Raw genomic sequence first — 27,299 nt, forward strand, 5'->3', positions numbered from 1 at the left:
ATCTGTGCCCCACCTAACCGTTTTTTCCAGGAAAATACAAAACACGTATTCTCTAATTTTATGTCCGCAATATCTGTTCACAATTTCGTTCACTTTGGTCCACTTGTTTTTGCCTTTCGAGCGTCAACTTTCAAATTTTGGGTGAAGGCTTTTGCCCCCTAAAACCGTTTTTCAGCAAAAAAAAAAAAATAAATAAATAAATAAATAAATAAAAAATAAAAAAGCACTTATTTGTTTATTATATGTATAGTATCTACCTGCCAAATTTTATCAAAATCGGAGTGTTACACTAGGGAAGTGTTACTTGTTAGAATTATAACAACAACGCATTGTCCACAGTTTTGACACTGACTCAAAGTAATCTGACACAAAGAAAAAAAAAACTCAAAAGGGAAAAAGTAGGTTTATTAAAAAAGTGCTTGAGGTTTGGTAAGGGACAGCTTCCAGGACCTCACGCTGGATATCACTGAGTCAATGCATTATATTTGTTTCTTGCAAAGATGATAATTAGATGCGTAATGTGTAAAATTATATCATAGTTTGACTTTTTATAGGTCTTTCCTTAACACATCCATATTATCCGGCGTTCTGCCTGCCTGTTTTATGTCGGATAAGCGAAACCTGTATTTTCAGATAGCATATACACAGGAGCTAGAGGTCTGCACGGGCCGGAATTTTTAGAACGGACTCGGCCCGTCCCCTTTAATTTATAATCTATAGGCATTAGCGGATTAAGGGCAGAGCCAATGGAGCCCAGGGCCCCCAGCTCAGGGGGCTCTTTAAAATCCCTCTGTTTAATACTTACGCTCGCGGTATCGCTAGATTTAAGTCTTTGCATCAGCAGCATTTACCTGTTAATAATGAATGCAATTATTTAATTGTTAATAATGAATTTAACTAAACTAATTATTGTAAACTTGGAGCACATTCAAATATTACAGCATAGTTCTCGGTAGTTCCATAAGTAATTTCAGAGACCACGGTGTTTCAGTGGTAGAGCGTTCACCTTTGGTGCATGGAGTCCTTGGTTCGATCTATGCTCGCGCCAAGTGAACCTTGTGCTGGACAAACACTGTGTGCGTGGGTTATCTCGAGGTTCTCCCGTTTTATCCCACTTTTTTCATTCCACCATTTCATTCATTTCTTATCATCACTGTCTCTTTTAGCCTATCCGGCATAATTGTGGGACGTAAAACTTAAAAATTTCATTTCAAATCATTTCAATCAAAAAACGGTTGCAGGAAGTACCGGTATGTAATTTCGAATAAAACAAACTACTATATACAATTCTGAGTATATTATTCTTTTATGAAATTCTCGCGAACCTTATTTCTAAATTGAAGGGTAAGAAGACTAAATTCATTCTCTTATTATTATAGATCCATTTCAATTGAAGCAGTTGGAATAGTTGAAAAAAAACAAAACATACCCTATATTCCAGTGTGCCACAATCGGTATAACGCGCCACACTGGTGTGTCCAGCAAAGTGAACAGTGTGACGCAAACTTTTTCCTATTATTTGCAAGAATATTTGTCGAGTTCCTGTTATTTATTATTATTATTATTATTATTATTATTATTATTATTATTATTATTATTATTATTATTATTATTATTATTATTATTATTATTATTATTATTATTAACGATTTTTTCATGGATCAGCTGTCTGTATACGGTTAAGCAACCACAAGTATCACATTGAAGGAATGAGTGTAATTATTTACTTTAATAGTAATACAAAAATCTATTTGCTTGTATATTCTACCGGTAATAACTGCATCCGTCTAGAAAGCTAGGACTAACAACAAAGGGATACCAAGTTGTGACCACACACCGCCCCAAATCGTGGGTGCCACAAGTTCTCTTCTACGCCTTAGAACAATAAGGGCTGTAGCGTTCAGGGAGAGAGAGAAACAACTTAATTCCATTGCAGTTATATGCTTATTAAATGTTAACTTATATTTATAAATTGTGTAAGTGATCGTATCGTTTTCTGTTTATTATTATTATTATTATTAATAATAATAATAATAATAATAATAATAATAATAATAATAATAATAATAATAATAATTCTTATTATTATACATTTCTTAATACGTTGATTGCCATGTGTATGGAATTCCATACACACGGCTGTCCTGTACAGTAGAGCGTGATTATTTTCCATACGCAAACAATGTAGATATTCCAAGTTTGTTGTGTTCGTTCTATAGGTGTGTATGTAATTAGATACATATGGCGTAGAAATCAAAATTTAATGTCCATGCCACGTATATGCAAAACCATACACAAAGACATTTATGAACAAAGACATTGAGTTTGAGTTTAACCTCTCGTTCAGCAACGAAGCTATATGAGACGTCGGCCTACTGATTAACGTGGACTCCGAACCACGTGAGCTCTCGCCAGGAATCGAAGCCGGGTCTTCCACGCCAAAGGCGCGTACGCTAGCCACTAAAGAGCTTATGACTGAGACATTTATGAGCTAAAACTAAGGCGAAAACAAAGATGTGTGATGTGATTTTGAGTTTATCGTCCCTTTCAGCAGCGAGGCTATATGAGACGTGGACCTACTGATTAACGTGAAATCCGAACCACATGAGCTCCCGCCGGACGAAAACAAAGACCTTTGGAATTGACAATTGTTTGGACATTCCAGTCGAACCTACCTAATATTAACAACGTTTCTACGATAATTTCGTAACTTGTATTATTTCTTTTGTTGATTAGCTTGGTTAGGCTTATTTAAACACTTGCTTCTTTGCACCGACGTGTCACATCTCTTGGATGAAGATACACTAGCTCTCACTGGAAATCTAATCCAGAACCAATGCACTTGAACCATTTGACCACAACAAGGCACATTTAAAAAGAAGTTTCGATTTTGTTCGGAAAATTGCGATTAGGTGTAACATTTAAAAATATATTTAAGAAAGGGTACGGAGTAAACGCACTGTACTTTCTCGCTCGAATTTTTTACACTGACTTATGTTAGGCTGCAACTGTTATTGAAACATTTATTTGGGAAATTGCGAATAAAATAATGTTTTGGAAAACTTTGCTAGAAGAAACTTCAGGCCCAAAAGTAAAGTACACCTTGTCTCAAAAAGGTTGAGCGCATTCTTTATTGCTGTTTCGAGGCAAAAATTTTCTAAGTCCAACTTCGGGTATCTTCGGGAAAAAGTAAACCAGGTTCGAACCTCGAAGCCAACCTTTGCAATCGGGAAAAATCTTGCAGATGTGTTTTTCTTCTTTTAAATATAATAAGACTTGTTACCAATTATATATAAAAAAGCAACATTGATTGAAATACTTAATGATACAATATTTCGAAACTGTATTAATGCCAGCACATGCTTGTTTGTCATTTTGCTCTCCATACTTAATGGAATATTTAGATACGTAAACGAATCTTTCCATTTGTAAAAGAATGGTGAAAGTTAAGACATAAAACATTATTCTCTCCTGAGTACTAAAATAAGAGTCAAAGTAGAACAAAAACAGCGTTTGCAGTGGATATGAATGTAATTATTATCTTAAATACCGTTATATATCGCTAGAAGTACTATTCGTGGAGCGCTTGTGTTAGCTCAGTGGTACGCCGCTGGATTTCAAATCGTAAGGTCGAGGGTTCGCTTCCGATCTGAGTCAATGTTTTTTTTTATGAAATTCTTTTTTCCGCAATGCATGAAAAATTATATAAAATAATTACATTAAAATACGTCAGCTGTATATATATAACATACAATCATTGCAGAACAAAGTGATTATTATGTTTAAAATATAACACAGGTGATCACAGTACGTTGGTATTCTATGATATATGTGAATGTTAAATACAAATTAAGAAAATAATATCATTGCAATGAATAAATTATGTAGTGTATTTATTTGGAGCTATTTGTCATCGGAAGTTACTTCTGAATTTTCTCATTACAGCAAGTGATTTACGCTTTCTGAAGGGTAAAGAGACCATTCAGGTATAAACATAAATTATTATACAAACTCCAATCTTCGTTACAGACACAAAACTCCCGATCCCCAAAACTATGTAAACAGGAAATTTACGAATACGAAGTCATGTCTAAGAGACTTATTTATACTCGAGAAAGAAAGTAGAATAGGATTTCTTTCCAAAGGATTTCAGTTCAATAATCTGCAAGGCTTTTATATATGGATGTGGTCCCTTTCTCTCCGCCAATATATATAAAGTAAAAGCGATCGATATTAGTGTCGAATCCATAGTTCTCGTTGTTGCAGAAATTAATAATTACAACTCCGAAAGCGTTAAAGTCCAAATTTAACTCTCATCGTAAAGCTCCTTTGTGGTTAAGCGTATAGCGTACACGCTTTCGGTGTGGGAGACCCAGATTCGGCCCCCAGCGAGAGCTCATGTAGTTCGCGTTAATTAGTAGGTCTACGTCTCATATAGCCTCACTGCTGACGGGACGTTAAACTCAAAATCAATTCAATTGGTTCAAAACCCATTATTATGGCGGGCGATAAAGGATGAAAAATAAAATGTCTCAAGTGATTGAGATTAGTGTGAAATCCATAGTTTGAGTTCGTGACACTGTTACAAACACAATATCATTTAATGCCACGTTTTGGTATGAGCGACTATGCCTCCTGGATTTTGAATTTACAGGAGCAACATCAAAAGCATTGCTCACACAGCTCTAAATGTTTTGATGTATGTATACGTGTATATTCCAGCGAAACTCCGGAATGTCTGGAGCAACTTTTACCTAACATGGGAGACATATTACTTTCAATCTAAGGAAAAAAATATTGTGGAATTCAGATACCTCAAGGGATTGAAGTTGGGAAGAGTGGCATGTAAAAATAGTGTAAAATGACTGATTGTAGAGTGTTATCCATTGTTTTCTCGGTCGTTGAGATGAGTAGTGAGGCACTCAATGGCATTATATCCAAATTCATCCTCATCTTTACAGGATGAGGGGCTTGGAGATATGATTAATAAAATGAAAACACATGAAAATTTTCATTCACAACATGAAAATTTTAGATGTCATGTTAGCAGTTATTACAGCAACATACTTCACACTACAACCTTTCCCTCACTCCTGTTGTTCGGCCATGTTGTTTTCAGGCGTTTACGTTTTTCTGAATATCTCAGCATTATTTGTTCTATCAAAATGAAAATTGCGGAATAAATCTCTATTTCAAATTTCCTTTAGAAATAAGAAGCTACTGAGTCATAATGTTATATGAATCACTTTTACTCTTCTAATAGAAACAAACCCTTGACCCCCAAGCGTTACCGGACCAAATGTTCTTTGGACGAAATGTGCTTTGAACTAAACATCCCTGGACGAAATGTCCTTTGGACCAATTCTCCTTTGGACGAAATGTCCTTTGGACCAATTGTATTTTAGACGAAATGTCATTTGGACGAATTGTCCTTTGGACCAAATGTCTTTGGATTAAATGTCTCTGGACGAAATGTTCTTTGGACGAAATATCTTTGGACTAAAAGGGTGGCCACCGGGTGGGCCAGTGTGAGTCACGGTGAGTGGTGTTTCGCAGTAGGTCACGTCCTTTTGACCCACGATCCACTGATCCACTCACAAATCTTGACCCATTTCACCCACTTACCAACCGACCCACTGACCCACTCCATCTTTGATTTTAACATGTCTTGTTTCATTTAAAAGACGAAACATACATCCACATAATTTTTTCATCGATTGCGAAGGTTGGCTTAATATCATAATTGTAATGGTAATTTGTTCTTAAGGTGAGAAATTGATATGATTAAAAAGCCCATCTAGACGTGGGTACAAATTACCTTCCAAAGTTATTAGAAACGCTTTCTCACCCCGAAAACTATGAATTCGACAAATATTTAAGTAATTTTTGAGATTTTATTTTTAGCTCTCCCAGGCCATCATCCTGTGAAGATGGGGATGAATTTGGATGTAACCTCCATTTGGAGCATCACTATCCATCTCAACGACCGAGAAAATTATGGATAAAACACTAAGATCAGTCGTTTTACATTATTTTTACATGTCACACCTCCCAACTTCCATAACTTCATACTACTACAATATTTTCTTCCTTGATTGAAAGTAATATGTCCCCCAAGTTTGGTAAAGGTTGTCCCAGACATTCCAGAACTACGCTCTCCTTATTAGATGTGCTGGGGGATCTTACTCTTACTGGAAGTTGAACTTAAACTTAAAGGTCATCAGAACTGCTCCCAATGAACTTGGCGACCACGAAAGATATGTGTTGTATACTAACATTGGTTATTTTCAATTATTTCTACATGTCAAATTTCACAAACTCCTTCATTGTGTTAATGAGGGCTTAACTTACATGGCATCTGAAGTTCCAATCTTTACCTAAGAGACCCCCAAAATTATAGATTCGACACTAATGTAGGTCTTTTTTTATAATTTTGATGTCAGTCCCTTTCATTCCTCCTAGGACAGCAAACGGATACTGCCACTGCTAGGACTAAATTTGGTCTTAAATGGCATTAAAATTTCTACCAATTAATTCAGCGAACAGTGCTGCATTTAGAAGCTCGGCGTCCCTACGCACTTTTGCTCTCGGCGCCCCCAATAACTACACATTTCTCCGTCCCTTGATCCCTAACTTACAAATAAAACTTAATTCGAATATGCTTAATTAGTGAATTTATTGCAGTTAAATACCACTCACTAGATGCTACAGCTACAATTACGTAACAAAAAATAAATGGTAAACATGTTCTGAATTATTTTCAGATTTCTTACGCTATCATTAAATATATTAGAATAGTAAAAGAGGACTGCTCATGAAATAGTATATTTGCTCTCGATTTTTTTAACTTTTTCATACGAAAAAATTAAAATTTTAAACTTTGCACTCTTCAAATATGTTACGGGCCTAGTTGGACTAATGGGAAATGCGGCACTGAAAACTTACGCTTCGACTCTAATATTGGTTGATTTCGATATTTTTTGTCGCTATGTAACCACCCTGGGTGCTAATGGGAGCTTAATTGGACTTGAATTGAAAGTAGAACTGTTTACCTAAGCGACCACGAAACTATGGATTCGATACTAATATCGATCCTTTTCTAGCATTTTTGGTATATATCCCGACAGTACTCTTTTCCAGATTGTAAGAAATATGGTTAAAATTGCTCTAGACATATCAGAATTATGTCGAAACACACACATACATCCACTTTCATATATATAAATACAGAGTGAGCGAGCGAGAAAGTGAGAGAGAGCGACCAAAGGCATCACCACTTTCACATTGCAAAAGCATATATCAGGTATTGAATTGAAAATCTATGTAAAGACCTTCTGCTGAGGCATGCTTCATAAGGACAATTCCAGTCTGCTCACGTGACCTTTGGGGTTCATGAATTTCTTGCGAGCGTTCCGACTTTGGATTCTCTGTTTATACCCTCTTTTTATGCCTCGGATAATTTTTCAAGAATATCAATGACATGCTGTAATACGAATGTTCAGAAGTAACCCCTATATGACAAATAGCTCCAAATAAATACACTACATAATTTATTTATTGAGATGATGTTATTTTCTTAATTTGTATTTAACATTCACATTTATCATAGAATACCAACGTACTGTGAACACCTGTTATATTTTAAACATAATAATCACTATGTTCTGCAATGATTATATGTTATATATATACAACTAACGTATTTTAATGTAATTATTTTATATAATTTATCATGCATTGCAGAACATAGAATTTCATAAAAAAAACATTGACTCAGATCGGAAGCGAACCCTCGACCTTACGATTTGAAATGCAGCGGCGTACCACTGAGCTAACACAAGCGCTCCACGAATAGTACTTCTAGCGATATATAACGGTATTTAAGATAATAATTACATTCATATCCACTGCAAACGCTGTTTTTGTTCTACTTTGACTCTTATTTTAGTACTCAGGAGAGAATAATGTTTTATGTCTTAACTTTCACCATTCTTTTACAAATGGAAAGATTCGTTTACGTATCTAAATATTCCATTAAGTATGGAGAGCAAAATGACAAACAAGCATGTGCTGGCATTAATACAGTTTCGAAATATTGTATCATTAAGTATTTCAATCAATGTTGCTTTTTTATATATAATTGGTAACAAGTCTTATTATATTTAAAAGAAGAAAAACACATCTGCAAGATTTTTCTCGATTGCAAAGGTTGGCTTCGAGGTTCGAACCTGGTTTACTTTTTCCCGAAGATACCCGAAGTTGGACTTAGAAAATTTTTGCCTCGAAACAGCAATAAAGAATGCGCTCAACCTTTTTGAGACAAGGTGTACATATTGGTCATATTTCCGTTAGAAATAACTTGATCCATATATTAGAATTATAAAGGATATAATTGTATGTGAACTATAAGCAAAAGCGTCTGAGTAATTTCTGAGAAAATTATGCAAAAAGTCATTCCCCAAGAATAAATTATCCCTTGTGGATCTTTTCAGTACAAACGAGCTATGCTATACTGTTAGTGTTTTCATAAAACATTTATTTATGAAATACAAACACAATCGCCTGAGTCGTTCTTGAGAAAATCGCAGGGTAAAACTTACTGTCAAAAGTAATATACCATTTCTAGATTTTCCGAATGAGGGAATTATACCATATAGCTAGGTTATTTATGTAACACGTATTTATAAAATATGAACAACAAACATCTCCTGAGTTGTTTTTAGGAAGGTCATCGGGAAAAGCTTACCCCCAAAGGTAAACTCTTCTATCTGTACTTTTGACAGTATATCGAGTAATTTTTAAGCAAATCGTCGGGAAAAATTTCACTGTCAAAGTAAACTATCTCTTTTGGATTTTTCTTTTCGGAACAAGCGAGTTATACCATATTGTAAGATTATTACAGAAAATATTTTTACTGAAATTAGAACAAATTTGTCTCAGTTATTACTGAGACAATTGTCCAAAAAAAATCAACCCTTGAGAAAACCACTTCTTCTGTATGTTATCGGAATAAACTATTTATGCTCTATGTTAGTTTATTAATGAAATATTTCTTTACGAAATATGAACAAAATTGCCTGAGGCGTTAATGGGAAAACCATCGGGGGAAAGCTCACCCTAAGATTAAGCTACTCCTTCGAACGAGTTGTCATATTGTTAGGTAATTAATGATACGTTTATTTATGAAATGTGGTTGAGAAAATTGTGCAAAAAGAACGCATACCATACAGTAAATTACACCATATATATTTTTTCAGAAAAATTATTCATATGTTGTGGAGATTTGTTAATAAAATATATATTTATCAAAAGTAAATAAAATCGTCACAGCTTTTTTTTTATTTCAGAAAATAGAATTATTTTAAATTTTAATCCTTCAGTAAATTACCCTTGCTTTTAAGTGTCGAAGGACATAAAATTCGAAAGATATTATGTTACTAAAACGTTATGTCTAGAATTCGGTGCAGATACGTTGAACAGTATGGCCTCTATTTGAGTGCGTGTAAAAGCGTGACGAACCGAGAGACAAATAGATGGACAGACATCGAAAAATCATTTTTTTCGCTATGTAGGAGCCATGTAACTTGAATTTATTGAAATCTGGTATTCGGTTTTTATAACTATCACCACACATTCTTTTTTCGTCGCTCGAATGTGAAAACAAATAGGCCTACACCGACACGTAATGTGATAATTCGTAATCCCAAAAATTTAATTTGTTATGTTTAATGTGTGGTTACTCTAAAAAAAAAAAAAAAAGCTTATGCATGTTACATAATTTTATTATCAGTTTTTCACGCTACTGTATAATTCGGTACGATTATAGTTAATATTCATGGCATCTTTTGGAAGCATTCGCGTTCCTCACAAAGAGAGCTGTAAAATTTACTTTTGTTTAAAGAAAGCACTCTTGATTTTTTTTTCACACAGACTTGCATTTGTTGCACTTGTGGATATGAAACAAAAGGAGAGAGAGAGAGAGTCAATACTTTAAAAAGAAACACACACACAGAAACACTAGAACAGTTTTTTTTCTTCATGACAACGAGCTATCGCTGTGACTGTGTTCCTCACGCTGTGTGTAAGCTGCAGGTTGCTCTTGTTTTGTTTTTTTCTGTTCCTGACTCACAGACACTCGCAGTGAGTTGAAGCTGTGTAAAAACGGAGAGGGAACGGTTAAGCATACCATACCATAAACTAAAAACAATCGCTATTAGTAATAAATAGTAAGCTAATTCTGAAAAAATACGTCATCAGAAAAACAAAAAGTTATTTCATTATTATATTATTTCGTTTCTTATTAACATAAAAATTATACACTTTCTACAATGTTTTGTAAAGAAAAAAAATTGAACAGGACCGGATGGGATTCGATCTGGTGTCAAAACAGTACAAGAATTACTGGTCCATCACTCTACCCACTTGACCACACAGATTTTCTTTTGTTGTCTATCTTTTTCTTAAGAAGTAAATGCTCATGGCTATAGAGCATGTCACTTCCAAACTTAAGACAACAGTTTTTCTCTTTGTTTATATATTTTCGCATAACATCTTGCTTACAGAAGCTAATTTATATTTGGCAGACAATTTACACCCTAGATTTAAGCCAATAAATGCAATATTTTACTCCAATTTCCATTCCTTGGTTCAGGTCTTCTCCTACTAATCTTGTTATTCCCTCTGCAATCGTGCTGTGCTACTCCAAAAATTCCCTCGAAAACATTATTGCCAGTATACACAAAACCGAACATAATTTTGTTTTTTGCTTATATTTTTATTATTTTATTATATTTTTTGGAAATATCTCCTTAGATGGATTGCTTTCTATTATCTCCACGTACTAATAACTGAATTTTACCAATAAACATATGGAAAATGGAATAATTGCGAAAAATTGTGAGTTACAGTATACGCGCAATATTTTTTGCGCATGGGAGTACATACTTTACAATCTAAGTACAGAAAAAATCGAAGAAATACTAGTTATTATGGCCAGTCTGCGTAGTCTGGCCAGTAGAATGATTTCACATCTGGTGCTAGAGGTCGTCGGATCGATCCCTCCTCGTGTTATGTGAGCTTTCTTGTGGACAAAAATCGTGAGCGTGGGAGTTTTTGGATTAGACCGTTTTCGTCCACTGTCTTCATTCCACCAATTCATCCATCATCATTCATACGTCTTGAGCCGTAATTGCCTAAAGAACATATGAGAAAGTCAAGTCCTTGACCTACTAATTAGAATTTGTTCCGCTACATTAGACCACGGAGGCCGAAACCATGAACTGTCGTGTTCATAAGATTAGCGCAATTTGTAGTAATGTTCAATTAGCACGGCAGATTCCAAATCATATTACATGTTCCTGTATTCTTTATAATTCGATGCTACAATAATAATAACAAAAAACAATGATCAAATAAATCACCCAGACCCCAGGGTCGATGAAGTGTTCCTGGAACGGTGCGTAACAAGTAAATAACATATCTATATGACGGAATGCGAGGCAGTAAATCAATACAAAATCCACACATATCATTGTTGATCAAAAAATACCTCAAAAGTCCCCTGAATGAAAAATGTATAGATATCAGCTATCAAAAATGCCTCTTAACATCACATATAATAGAAGGGATAGTTGATATTAAGAAAATGAAAATATAAGGTTTCCTAAGAAAAAAATAGTACAAAATGAACATCGCTTTACTGTATGTCCTTGTACGCATCGAATAGCACGGAAAGAGATTCAACAATTTCAGGCTTTAGAGCATTTCTCCGTTCCTGAGTACTAAAATCTCTTTCAGTAGACGCACTAGAAGCAGGGATGACTAGATACTGACGCGTTAATTTACACAATTTTGGTAATGTTTCTTCTTGTTGCTTCCACCACTGCAGTATATCTAGTTCTCTTACACATGATGACATGTTGAGGTAGATGTCTACTTCATCATCAAATTCACCAGAGACTGAATGTCTATCTTCCCAATCCATTAGTTTATTCTTCTTGGTAGGTTGGCTCCAAGTTATGCCAACTAGCCTAAAGGAGACGATGGTGAGAAATAAATGAAATAGTGGAGTAAATAAAGTGGAAGGAAACAGGAGAACGCCGCGAACCTCCCACACGGTGTTTGTCCACCACAAAGTTCACTTGGCGAGAGCTCGGATCAAACCAGGGACCCCATACACCAGAGGTGAACGCTCAACCGCTGAGCCACCGTTCCAGGAACCCTGGCGATTTGGTGATTTATTTGATCATTATATTTTGTTATATTTGTAGCATCATACTATAAACAATTCATGAACATGTAACACCATTCGATATTTGCCTTGCTAATTGAACATTACTACAAGTTGCACTGATCTTATGAGCACGCCAGTTTATGGTTTTGCCCTCCGTGGTCCAATGGTAGCGTACCAAATTCTACTTACTAGGTGAAGTACTTGACTTTACCATACGTTCTTTAGGTAACTACGGCTCAGGCTGAATGAATGATGATGGGATGAATTGGTGGAAAGAAAACAGTGGGAGGAAGCACACGATGTTTGTCCACAACAAAGCTCACATAGCATGAGCAGGGATTGATCCGACGACCTCTAGCACCAGATGTGAGTGTTTTTCTATTGAGCCACTATTCTCCCTCGTAGATCAAGCATCGGCTCACATTCTACGCAGACCAGCCATAAAAACTAGCATTTCTCAATTTTATTCTGTACTTAGAAGGTAAATTCGGTACCATCAGACATGTCAACTCTGACGCGAAGTCGTAGCACTAGTAGTAGTAGTAATAGTAGAAGTAGTAATTGTAGTAGTAGAAGTAGTAATAGTAATAGTATTACCAGTACAGCACAGTCTTGAATAAAGAGTCAGTTTCCCAAACACATTACGATTAACATAGGCTGACAGTAAGACCGTACAAACACGGCAAAATAGAGGTAGTGGAGGACATTAAAAAAGCAAGTAGGCTGACAACATTAGTTTCCGAACCGTCTTTCAGACTATAGGGCCGAGCCGGGCCGGCCCGGCTCGGCCCGATTCGGCCCGAAATGTGCCCGGCCCGGTTAGGGATCGGTCCAGTTTGATATTACTTGAAACGGGTCGGGCCGGGCCGGGCAGCGGGCCGAATCGGGCGCGCCCGGCCCGTGCAGGGCTCTGATTCATATCCACTGCAAAAGCTGTTTTTGTTCCATTTTGACTTTTATTTTAGTACTCAGACGAGAATTGTGTTCTATGTCTTAATTTTCTGCATTCTTTCACATATGGGAAGATTCGTTTACGTATCTAAATGTTTCATTACGTATGGAGAGCTAAATGACAAACAGGCATGTGCTGATATTAATACAAAGTTTCGAAATATTGAATTTTTAAGTATTTCAATCAATGTTGCTTTTTTATACAATTAATAACGTCTTATTATATTTAAAAGAAGAAAACACATCTGCAAAATTTCTCCCCATTGCAAAGGTTGACTTCGAGGTTCGAACCTGGTTTACTTTTTCCCGAAGATACCCGAAGCTGGACTTAAAATTTTTTTCCTTAAAATAGCAATAAAGAATGCCCTCGACCTTCGAGACAACTTGTACCTTTCGGGAGTCAACTTTCAAAAGTTTGGTGTGGGTTCTTTTGCCCCATAAAACTGTTTTTCTGCAGAAAATAAAAAAGCATTCCTTTATTTTTTTGCGTATTTGTCCATACAAAAAGTTTCGTTGGAATTCTTCGTGGCCTTTACACACATATGACATACTGTTACCAGCATTTTTTATATTTCGTGATCAAAGGTTTGGAGGGGTCCGAGCCCCCTAACCGTTTTTCTCAGAAAAATACGAAACCCGTTTGCCCTCAATTTAAACCTACAATATCTGTGTAATATTTGATTCAATTTGGTTCACTTCTTCGCATCTTTCGGGCGTCAACTTTTAAAATTTTGGGTGGGTCTCTTGCCGCCTAAAAACCGTTTTCCCGCAGATCATAAAAATCCCGTATTCCTTTATTTCTTGCGTATTGTCCATACAAAAGGTTGTGTTGCAATTCTTCATGTCCTTTACACACATCTGACATACTAGCACTTTTCATCTTTCGTGATCAAAGGTTTGGAGGGGTCGGCGCCCCACGCTTCCGTTTTCCCCAGGAAAATACGAAACTCGTATAACCTCATTTTATGTCTATAATAGCTGTGCACAATTTAATTCACTTCGCCTCACTTCTTCTTGCCTTTCGGGCATCAACTTTCAAAACTTTGGGTAGGTTCTTTTGCCCCCTACAACTGTTTCTCCGCAGAAAATAAAAAAACGTATTCCTTTATTTTTTGCGTATTGTCCATACAGAAAGTTTCTTTGGAATTCTTGGATGTTCTTCACACACACCTGACAATCTGTTACTAGCACTCTTGATATTTCGTGATCACAGGTTCAGAAGAGCCCGGGCCCCATCTAACCGTTTTTTTTAGGTAAATACGAAACTCGTATTCAATCGTCTTATGTCTACAATATTTGTGCAAAATTTCATTCACTTCCGTTTACTTTTTCTTACTTTTTGGCGTCAAATTTCAAAATGTTGGGATGGGGTCTTTTGCAACATAAAACAGTTTTTCCGCAAAAATAAAAAACCCGTATTCCTTTGTTTTCAGTGCATTGTCCATACAAAAGTTTCGGTGCTAATCTTCATGTCCTATACACACATTTGACACATTGTTAGTAGCACTTTTGATTTTTCGTTATCAAACGTTTGGACGGGTCGGCGCTCCACCCGACTGTTTTCTCTAGAAAAATACGAAACCCGTAACCTCAATTTCTGTCTGCAATATCTGTGCAAATTTCATTTACTTCGGCTCATTTCTTCTTTTCTTTCGGGTGTCAACTTCAAAATTTTGGGTGAGAGTTTTTGACCCCTAAAACAGTTTTCCGCAGAAAATAAGAAACCAGTATTCATTTATTTTTTTGGTTATTTTGCATACACAATGTTTCGTTGAATTCTTCATGTTCTTTACACACATCTGACATACTGTTACTAGCGCTTTTGATATTTCGTGATAAAAGGTTTGGAGGGGTCGGTGCCTCACCCAACCTTTTTTTTCAGCAAAATACGAAACTCATATCCTCACATTATACGTCTGTAATATCTGTGCAGAATTTCATTTACCTCGGCTAATGTCTTTTTACCTTTCGGGCGTCAACTTTTAAAATTTTGGTTGGGGTCTTTTGCCCCCTAAAACCGTTTTTCGCAGAACATTAGAAACTCATATTCCTTTATTTTTTGCGTATTCTCCATACAAAAAGTTATGTTGCAATTCTTCGTGTCCTTTACACATATCTCAAATACTGTTACTAGTACTTTGATATTTCGTGATCAAAATGTTTGAAGGAGTCCGTGCCTCACCCAACCTCTTTTTCCAGGAAAATACGAAACCCGTATTCCGTCGTTTTAAGCCTTCAATATCTGTGCAATATTTCACTCACTTAGGTTCACTTGTTCTCACCTTTCCAGCTTCAAATTTAAAATTTTGGGGTGGGTTGTTTTGCCCCATAAAACAGTCTTTCCGCAGAAAATAATAAAAACGTATTCCTTTATTTTTTGCGTATTGTCCATACAAAAAGATATGTTGCAATTCTTCATGTCCTTTACACACATCTCAGATACTGTTACTAGTACTTTTGATATTTGGTGATCAAAGGTTTGGAGGGGTTAGCGCACTACGGAACCGTTTTCCCCAGGACAATAAGATACCCTTATCCTCATTTTACGTCTGCAGTATCTGTGCACAATTTAATTTACTTTGCACTTTGGCTCACTTCTTCTTGCCTTTCGGGCTTCAACTTTCAAAAGTTTGGGTGGGGCTATAGCCTTTAAAACCGTTTTCCCGCAGAACATAAAAAACCCGTATTCCTTTATTTTTTGCGTATTGTCGATACGAAATGTTTCTTTGGAATTCTTCATGTCCTTTACACACATCTGACATACTATTAATAGTACTTTCGATATTTCGTGATCAAAGGTTTGGAGGGGTCGGCACCCCACGCTTCCGTTTTCTCAAGGAAAATACGAAACCCATACTCCCCCATTTTATGCCTACAATATCTGTGCACAATTTCGTTCACTTCGGCTCAATTCTTCTTACCTTTCGGGCATCAACTTTTAAAATTTTGGGGTGGGTTCTTTTGCCCACAAAGTAATTTTTCCGCTTAAAATAAAAAACAAGTATTCATTTTCTTTTTGCGTATTCTCCATACACAATGTTTCGTTGCAATTCTTCATGTCCCTTACAGACATCTGACATACTGTTACTAGCGCTTATGAAATTTCGTGATCAAAGATTCGTAGGAGTCCGTGCCACACTTAACCGTTTTTTTTTTTAGGTAAATGCGAAACCCGTATACCCTCATTTTATGTCTACAATATCTGCGCCAAATTTTATTCACTTCGGTTCACTTTTTCTTCCCTTTCGGTGCCAAATTTCAAAATTTTGGGGTGGGGCCTTTTGCCCCATAAATCCATTTTTCCGCAAAAATGAAAAACCGGTATTTTTTGTTTTCAGCACATTTCCCACACAAAAAGTTTCGTTGAAAGTCTTCATTTCCTTTACACACATCTCACATACTATTAATATTATTTTTGATTTTTTGTTATCAAACTTTTGGGAGGGTCGGCGCCCCACCTAACTGTTTTCTCTAAGAAAATATAAAACCCTTATCCTCATTTTACGTCTGCAGTACTTGTGCAAATTTCATTCACTTCGGCTCATTTCTTCTTGTCTTTTGGGTGTCAACTTTCAAAATTTTGGGTAGGAGCCTTTGACCCCTAAAACAGTTTTTCCGCAGGAAATAAACTCGTATTGATTTATTTTATGGTTAGGTTCGTTGCAATTCTTCATTTCCTTTACACACACCTCACTGTTACTAGTACTTTTGATATTTCGTGATCAAAACTTTGGAAGGGTTCGTGCCCTTTCCAACAGTTTTTTTCCCAGGAAAATACGAAACCCGGATTCACTCATTTTACGTTTACAATATGTGTGCACAAGTTCATTCATTTCGATTCACTTGTCCTTGCTTTTTGTTCGTCAACTTTCAAAATTTTGGGTGGGTGCTTTTCCCTGTAAAACCATTTTTACGAAGAAAATAAAAAAAACAATATTCGTATGTTTTTCGCATATTATCCATACATTAAGTTTTGTTGCAATTCTTCATGTTCTTTAGACACTTCTCACATACTGTTACTAGCACTTTTGATATTTCGTGATCAAATGTTTGGAGGGGTCCGTGCCTCACCGAACCTTTTTTTGCAGGAAAATACGGAACCTGTATTTCCTCGTTTTAAACCTACGACATCTTTGCAATATTTCACTCACTTCGGTCTGACATTTGTTAGTAGTATTTATGATATTTCATGATCAAATGTTTGGAGGAGTCCGCGCCCTACCCAGCCATTTTTTAAAGGAAAATAAGAAACCAGTATTCCCTCATTTTATGTTTATAATATCTGTGCAGAATTTCATTCAGTTCGGTTCACTTCTTCTTACCTTTCGGACGTCAAATTTCAAAATTTTTCGTGGGGGGTTTTGCCCCCTAAAACTATTTTCCGCAGAACATTAAAACCTCGTATTCCTTTATTTTTTACGTGTTGTCCATAGAAAAAATTTCGTTACAATTCTTCATATCCTTTACACACATCTGACATAATGTTACAAGCATTTTTGATATCTCGTGATCAAGGGTTTGGAGGGGTCCGTGCCCCACCCTACCGTTTTTTTTTTCAGGAAAATATGAAGCCTGTATTAGCACATTTTACGTCTGCAATATCTGTGCAGAATTTTATTCACTTGGGTTCAGTTATTCTTGCCTTTCGCGTGTCAATTTTCAAAATTTTGGGTGAGTCTTTTATATTAAACCTTTACTTTATGTAACTTTTTCTTTTTTAAAATTCTTTTTTTGGGGGGGAGAAGGAGAGAAATGTTTTTTCTGATATGTTTCTTTTGCCATTCATCTTTATTGAACTGCTTAAGTAAGATCGTTTTGTAACTTTTGATGTCATCCAACTCCGTCACGATAATAAAATTGTCATTCTTAACAATTTGTTTTATTTCCTTATTTTTCAGTTTGCCACACTGATATATTTTTAACAAAATTGAGGTTTGGTCCAACGCCTTTCGAATTCGAAACCAACCCAACCGCCGAGCTTTTCGGGTTGCCTGCTATTGCAGGAAAACGAGAATTGCAGGTGGTAATGCACTTTTGGAGTCGTGTATACATTAGATGTCACCTTTGATTTACATTTAACGATGATAGATGGCAGCGTGTGCAACATCTAATTGGAACCAACGCAACTTCAAATTGTTTCGTTTGTGGTTCGAAACCAACGGAAATAAATTCAACCAGAAATTCTGGTAAGGCTACAAACGAAGCTCTCTTTTCATTTGATCTACCCCTCCTTCATTTATGATAAGAACTTTCGAATGTTTATTACATATCGCGTACCGTCTATCCTCCAAATCGTGGCACGTGAGGGGTCCACTAAACAAATCAGTTCTTGAGAAAGAAAAAAAGAGTATTCAAACTGTTTCAACATAAGATGGGACTGGTTGTGGCTTTGGCTCCTCAAATGATGGTAATACAGCCAGAAAGTTCTTTGCTTATCCTAAGCAGGCTTCTGAAATAACATGCATTGATGAAACACTTGTTCGAAACGTATCAGTGATTTAACGGTAGTTGCTAGTGGCAGAGTTATCGATCAAGACAAGTTTAAAGTTCTTATATGTGATACCAAGGACTTATACAACAAGTGGTATTACATGCCCAACAGTTTGCACAATTGTTTTCCGTATTCTGTTTGTATGTGCATACAGGTGAGTTAACTGAGTGATTTTTGAAATGAACTGCCAACACTTTTCTGTTGACCATTGCAACCCGTAGCTTGAGCTTGGATGCTCGGGGAGTTTGACTCCAGGTCTGGAAGCCGTAACTACGCGCATCGCGTCGAGCTTCAGATACAACTTATTGTGAAGGGGCACAAGCTATTTAGCCGGTGAAGGACGATTTCTTACGGCTGTCCCCAACTAGTGAAGTCCCAGGTCCGCAGACCTTGTGCGTTTAAAATGTTATATACGTGCCCGCCAACAGCAGTCTTCTACTATGGAAAATTTCTTGTTTAATTTGCTGAAGAATCACCTCTACGTTTTAGGACGGTTCAGCGTAACAACTGGATTCATCGTGGGACGATCCAGACAACTTTTCCCTACTGCTAATTCCCAAGTGTGTCAATGGTGTGGGAAAAGCATTTACAGTGATATCTAAATTATAATCATATATATATATAAAGGGCTATATTGCCTGAAAGGGGCAAAGTGTGATTTCAGCGACGAAAATTGTTATACATTTTGAGTGTTCAGTGTTGTGTCTATTCCTCTTCGCTATATTTTTTAAATAGTGTTCTAATAAATAAATATAGTGTTATTTAATGCAGTGTGTTTTCGTTGTTTGTATGAGTGATGTTTGTGTGCGTTATGGTCTGGATGACCGTCTGATCGTCCGTGAGGTTTTCGAGACAAGACACCCAAACCTCTCGGCGCCTAATGCTCATCTCATTATTGAGACCGACGAGCAATTTAAAAACAGTTTGTAACCTTTCTTGGAGAGGTTCTTCATCGTCCTGTCCAGGTAAGTTAAAGTATCAGAAGTATACTTATTAGCAGTACCACGAGCCACGGACAGCGACCAGATTACTCAAACTGGTTACAAATAAAAAGCTGCCCGAAAAGCGAAACGAACTCAGGCGGTTACAAATAAATGTCCGCCCGAACAGCGACTTAACACCCTAACGGTTACAAATAAATGTTCACCCAAACAGTGACCCGAACTCAGGACGGTTACATAGTCATTTGACATTCTGGGCGTATTTGGTTCGACTGGCCCAAACTAAGATGAAACTGAAAAATATATTTAAAACAAATAAAAAAGAAACTGTATACCGTATGAATAACAATAAGAAATGATACGAACATATTTTTGAGCCAGTCTGAAAATTTATAAAACTAGAATTGTGTTACAGAATGCCTTTCTTTTTAAACATTACAGATATGAACTAGTAACTCAACCCTACCATTCTAACCAAACAGATTTTTACGATCTTATTCCAGATCTAATTCTGAGTAAAAGCGCACTGTAATATAGTCATACATTGATAAACGCAATAGTTCAAAGGATACGGCGCGAACAATTTTTTGTATGAAAGCTGGACTGTGATTATGTGTTAATCCTTTTATATATGCTTCATCCCGAATGAGTGGCATTTGTTGATAGACAACTTCTCTAGATGTCTGAACGTTATGCATCTTCATTTTCGAAATAAGCATGCTTATTCCTGTGACTCGTCTCTATCACCTTGATGACCTTATTGGACAATTTTAACTTTACAAAGTATGAATTGCATGTAACAGAGAATTTCAAAATTGTTCCCTTACTCATGGGTTTGCAGGGTGGTTTTACAAAATTGCAGTGTTACGAGAGTCACTACGAATGTTTTGATATGTGAAATTTCTTACATACAAACAATTTGCACTTACAATTTCTCAAACAATTCACCATTACACTGTACACACTTTTGCATCGTCGAAAAACCACTTTTCGAAGGAGTTTGGCCATTGTTTTTCTTGAAGGGTTGAACGTTAATTCTCGTAAGCCACTACAGCTTCTTCAGCTCTGCAAATAATTTTCCCACGCATGCGATCTTTGATCCTGGGGATCAGAAAAAAATCACACTTGGCCAGGTCAGCACTATACCGCGGATGAGTCATGTTTGACAACCGTAGATTCTAAAAGCTGAATTGTGACGCATGCCAAGTAAGACCAACCACCAAAACTAAAACGACCGGAACATATCTCAGAGTTATGGGCTATTTATGGGCTAATTAGTTGCCCTATCTCCAATATTTGGTGTCCTACTGTTTAGCGCGTAATCGGATTCAAAATGAGCGAGTCTAGTTTAACATGAGGTAAGAACCCTGCTTAAGCTTAATCTCGAATCGAAGAAATTCGAACGTTAGAAATATGGGCTATTTATGGGCTAAGTGACTCTGTAATTCCGTGTTTGGCCGTGTAATTCCGTGTTCCTTTTAGAAACAATTCTTTATCAAATTGATAAGCTAGACACCCATTTTGAATCCGATTTTCCGCTAAACAGTAGGAGCCCTAAAATTGAATTATAGCAAGAAATTAACCCATAAATAGCCCATAACACTGGCGTTTGAATTTTTTCAATCGAACCATTGTAACTGTAACTATATGGGGGTTCTAGCTTGATATCTAGCTAGACTCGGACATATTGAATCCGATTTCTCACTAAACAGTAGGAGCCCAAAATTTGGGATTAGAGCTACTAATTTAGCCCATAAATAGCCCGTAATTCTGTAATATGTTCCTGTCGTTTTTCTGTTAGCGGTTGGTCTAACTTGACACGCATTGAATTGTGATGATCGGGAATAGGGACGTGTTTTCATGGTGAAGCAGAATCCCACGGAATCCAGTTCTTGGAGGCCGTTCTCGAAGCTGCTTTCATCCTCAAAGAATTACTATCAGAAGGGCTCACAATCTCAAAGGAAGCAACTCCACACCAGACTGTGACACTAAACCTGTGCAAGCGCTTGATAAGCAGTTCATGCTGCTTTACAAAACTCCAATAAATCATAATCTGTTAATTCACTGAACCACTTAACTCGAAATGAGATTCAACTGATATCAGAATGTCGTGTAACATTTGTGAATTTTGAAGATGGTTAATATGGTGATTGTTAGTGTGTATAACAATAAGAAATGATACGAACATATTTTTGAATTTTCGAGAATGGTTTATCAGAATGCTTCTTTTGAAACCCAATTGCGAGGCCGAATTTCCGGAGCAATCTTCAGCTTATATGACTGAAAATGGAGAGCATTCGTGCAATATTCTCCTGAGTCTTCGATCGGTCATATGCACAATTTGAGAATGACAACGAGCAGATATCTTTTGTGCTATACAATATTGCAGCACAAATATTTTCCACGGCTTCAGGTGTCCGCATAGTTCTTTAACTTCTTACCGGTTTGCCATTGCAAATAGAACATTTTGTACAAAATGCACCTACCAACCGCAGAATGGTCAGTCCATTTCAAACTTTTCCATGACGTTCCAAATTGAAATGCTAAGGAAATAAACGCTAGGTAGCAATCACAGAGACATTAATATTGATAAAAGAATTCAACATGAAAGGACGATGCTGTGCACTGCACCTATCCATATCACTGTCACAATTCCAAGGGCAGATCATTAGTACACGAATGCGGTACGAGTTTACCTTCATTCATGCAGTAAGTCATTGTACTACGGAAGTCAAATTACGCTATAAACGCTCCGGCACGCTATACAAAATCAGTGTGGTAGCGGGCACCACAACTGATGCCCGCTCAATATAGTGGCTTGGTAGAGTAGTTAGAACAGCAGCACGAATTTGGCCACACTTCTTTAAAACAAAACAATAAAGAATGAACGTGTGCATTTGTGAGTAAAAACGTTGGCTTACTAAATGAAAAAGGTAGTCTTTGTATACTTGTACTCAGAGTACAGAGCCCAGTAATAGTAAAAATACGGTAACCACAGGCTTCAAAGAGAAGATATGTATTTTTGCAATCTGAGACTTTTACTTCTCCAGGTCATGCTGGCTAGTATAAAGAGGACGGTAATATGATAAATGAATGTAATGGTGGATTGAAGAAAGTGTCAGCAAACTGGACAACCCCATGAAAACGCACCTCCACTGTTTCTCGCCTAAAAAGATCATTACGTGACTGATAGCACCAGAAGCCCAAAGCTCCAAACACTCTACCACTAAGCTACCGCGGCCCGCCGAAGATGAGAAGATGTGATCTTATTCAGTAATTACTCAAATGAATAATTAAACTAATTATCTGTACATATATGGAAGCTAAAATAATATACCAATATACGTATATACCTTATATACGTATAGATTATACGGTTATTTCCAAGTAGTAGGTTATACTTGTTGTAGTACATTGTTTAAACTAAACATAACTATAAAATAGGAGAGCAAAAAATTACAAAAAAAAAAAAAAATACACATAGAAGAGCAAAAAATTACGAAGTTAAATTCCTACTGCGACTATTCCAAAAATGAAAAACATATTTGCGCATTTGTTCTGTCTAGGCCAAAATGGAAACAAAAGGAAAAACCCAGAAGAACTATTAAGAGCACAATATAGATCACAAATTAATATAACGTGATACTCGAGGAAGAAATGAGCGATGTATCTTAGAGTGCTCAATAATTATTTGATTATTCCGAAAAGGGATACAAGACATCTTAAAAACGTATGATAAAGTAGCGCTATCGCTTTTTTTCGTAGCTGCTATTTAATGATCATTATGATCTTATGGTCATAGGGTTTATTAAATAAATGAGTAGAAAATCTACATCAGAATGTGGTAGAAATTAAATTGGAAATCACCAGTTGGAAGTCAAACCAGCTATAGTTGGACACTTTAAAAGTTGTAGTAGGGGCGCATTCCTCGTGGCAGGTTTAGCGCGGAATTATTGGCGATAGTTTATTTTTTCAAAAACTACATATTTATATACAGGCAAGATTCAAGACGTCATCAAGATTTCCGGCATTAAGAACTGTAGCTCATTTGAAGCGCTAAGGCAGGTAGAATTTTGTTATGTAGACTGACGTACAACCAACCTGCAGTTGTCTGGATAAGTGACGATTTGTACCTTTGGGTTATTTTTAATAGCGTCTTTATAAGTTATTACCGTGTGTATTTATTATATTCATCTTAATTTATTTTGAAAAGTAGATCTGAAGATAGAAGTACCTAAAAACAGTTTGTTTAGTTGTAAGAAAGTAATGTCCGCGATTATTCTGCTGAATCTGCAAAATAACCGCGTCGTAAAAAAATGTAAAGTTTGTGACTAACAAATGAAATTTATTAAATAAAATATCAAACCAATAACTTTAGTATTGCAATATTCTTGAGGGTGATTGTGAGGCTAGTGACATTCAAACAACTTTAAAGTTTTAGAATGTCCGACTTTTGAAATTTTATTCAGCGTTAAGGAAACTGGCACCTTTCTTGTTACAAAAGCTGTTAAAAAAAAGGTTTGAAAGACCAGGTAAGTATGAAAGGTCAAGAAAGTTTGATGCAAATGAGCATGATGATTGTGTTGTGTCAACGTGTAGTAATGAACGACCTCGAATAAAACCAACTACACATTCACAGTTAAGCAATTCTGATTTTTTTTGTGACACTGTGAACAAGAACGTGAACCGTTGCATTAAGTATGTTCGGATAGTGATTGGGAAAATTACATTATTCAGTGAAAATGGGGTGAAACCACTATGGTAGATGAACGAGTATTTTGACCCTGATGAGAGTCAGGAATATGACGTAGTATATTATAAAGAATGTTTAAATAAAAACGTTTGAAACACTTCGAAGTCAAGAATAATGAGGTGCACTTCCACTAAAAATTTCTGTCAGGTAGTTAAATAGAATTCATGATATGCATTTTGCAAACCCTCCCGGAAGACAAAGTTATTACAATGGAAGACACAGAGAATATTTGTTAGTAAATGTAATTCTAAAGCTGTGAATGCAAGGAACCATTCAGACCTTATTATGTTAATCAGTAAATGAGGTAGTTTCTCATAAGTAAAGCTATATCAGAAAGTAGAGGAACTACAAAGGGAAAGATGGAATTTCTATACGAAGTTGGAATATATATACACAGGAAAGAAATTATGCCAGGGTAGTAATAGATGTTTTCAGGATCCTTACAGTACGACGAAAAAACTTTGTTTACCTATGTAATTAAAAATTCGTATGATGTACCAGACGGTCTTAAAAAAATATATAGTTTTTACTGTGTGACGTCAACCAGATATCTGTTTTACTCAATCATCATCAATTTAACTTAGCGCTTCAAAGCCAGAAAGATGCTAAATTTTTCGTCTGTGTATAAAAAATCATAAACGTATGATATTGGCAGTGAAAAACATACAAGCGATAATTTTGGTTCCCAAAATATTGCAAATCAATCTTTGAATATGACTTAAGGTCTAACATAATAATGAATCCTTGTGGTCCTAAGAAATTAACTCTAGTTTCCGTTTGTAAGCCATTAATACCACATCTCCAAATGAATGTTTAATACAACCAAGTTCCTTCCAGCATTTAGAAAGTCTCATGAAAATTTGCAGAGAGGCCAAATGTATTTTAAGCTGAGATCTGGGTTCTCGCAAGTTAGTTCAGCAACAAGCAATGTCTCGACAGAACTTAAGAAATGATTTTGTATATATTTCTATTGAAGCTCTTGGAAAATTATTTGATGGAAATGATGTTCCTGAATTGTGAGAATTGCTCTGATATAAGATCACTGTAGTTTGCAGTGAAAATTTTTTTTTAAAAAAAAATTCGACATAAACGTACCTACAGCGTTATTAGTAAAGGTGGCTCAAATGAGAAATAATCAATTACGAAAGAGAATACAGAAGAACTTTTCTGTACTATTGAAGCACGTAAGTCCTGTCAAAATAGAATAAGTTAATTTTGGTAAGAAATCAAACCTTACTCTTCAAATGCTTCGTGTATAAATGAGAGGATGGGGGAATTTTTGCTGAATTTTATAAGATTATACATACTGGAAAACATTTATTAATGCTAGAGATGAACTCCTATAAGCAATGACATATCTAAGTTCGAGTGACATAATTACTGATAAAACATTTGATAAACTCGAAGCGTTTCTTTTGGTAACTGATAAACCTAGAACATGATACTTTACCACCTACAAGAAGTTCTCTCTTTTCTGATGTGAAAAAAGTCAAGCCTGGGTTTGGATTAATGATGATCAACACAATATTTTCCCTTTACTATAAAATGTACTGTGCTGCAGATTCAATATTGGAAATGATTCGATCTTCGCGCCGGAATATTTGTAGTCCACCACGAAAATGAGACTGAGAGAATCTATCATGTATCGAACTGTAGGGGTGCGAAAGGAGTGACATCTTTATGATAATTACTCAAATATGTCTGAAAATATCGTTTAGAAGATACACTATTTTGAACAGGAACGACATCATCCAAAATTAAGCAGAAACGGGTTGACCTAAAGGAATGTTTTCAACAAAAATTAAACAGAAATTAATTTTCGTGACTATACGTATCATTTCTCATTTTATGGATAGAATTGTAATTGTAATGCTCATAACCAAACTGTTTATAAATCTATCAAATATCTCTATTTGTTTGCTCGGAAACTATTTGATTTTACGATAAATTTTTAGTAGTGTTTTTTTTCCTATTAGTATTCATATGCAGTCCAGTGCATAGAAAACATAAAACTGAACTTTTTAACAACGAAATACAGCTAGAAAAAATTTTGCCAAAAATACATATCGTTACATATCTGGGAAGTACTGATTTCACGTCAAACGTATATACTTGTCTCAGCAATATCTTTTAACCGAACCAAGAAAATCAAATTCGGATAAAATATAACGAACCTACAATACAATACTAATTGGCTACCATCTTGATGACATAGCCAATGCATCGCTATACGAAGCACCATCATGCAAATTATATATGTAAACGTTGTTTATGACAAATTAAAACTGTTGTCAGCGTTTCTGCCCTAAATCTAGAACGTACTCTTTTTTTCCTAGAGATGCTCACTTACTATTAGTTTTATAAATTAATGTATTAATGAACTGCTTCTTACATGAGTAAAAATGACAATTTTTTTCTTTACATATACAGAAAGGGATCCGTATCCTGTGGATGCTCTTCCAACATGTAATCATGCACTGTCTGTTTGCGAAGGAGAAAAGAAGTGTATAAAGCTTTTCAATGATTTTAAAGATAAATGCAAGGTTCGTAAGGGTGCATGCAAAATGGAAAACAGGTAAGTAAAAAGTTAACTATTAATGTATAGTTTATTGAATTTTCTTTGAGACAAAAGAGCTAGATGTTCTCTTGAGCAGTGGAATTATCGCTCATCGCTTAAGTTCAAAAGAATCATAAGTATTCTGTTTTTAACAGAGGTACCATTTTATGATTTTACCGCAAGATTGGATTTTAAAATTGGTGAAAAAATCACCGTAGAATTTATTTATCCTGCATTAAACTGCTAATTGTATGTGGTTATTATAAAGAAAAAAGCAATTTAAGTGCTCTACTATATCTGTTTTACTATACGTATTGTGATATATTTTCACAGAAAATCTCCATAGAAGTTAACGATTAAAATTTTCGAATTGT

General features: G+C 35.8%; 1 protein-coding gene across 3 annotated transcripts in view; it reads left to right on the forward strand.

The window, feature by feature from the left end:
* The window catches only part of Gfrl (Glial cell line-derived neurotrophic family receptor-like), a 621,902-nt gene that overhangs the window by 158,714 nt on the left and 435,889 nt on the right, over positions 1-27,299 (forward strand). For all 3 annotated transcript variants that reach the window (XM_081762635.1, XM_081762636.1, XM_081762637.1), the window contains exon 4: positions 26,799-26,943. In XM_081762635.1, the coding sequence (XP_081618761.1) occupies positions 26,799-26,943 (145 nt within the window). The remainder of the gene's footprint in view (positions 1-26,798; positions 26,944-27,299) is intronic.

This window comes from Thermobia domestica, chromosome 6 (genome assembly GCF_964235325.1).
Source record: "Thermobia domestica chromosome 6, izTheDome1.hap1.1, whole genome shotgun sequence".
NCBI classification, from domain to species: domain Eukaryota; kingdom Metazoa; phylum Arthropoda; class Insecta; order Zygentoma; family Lepismatidae; genus Thermobia; species Thermobia domestica.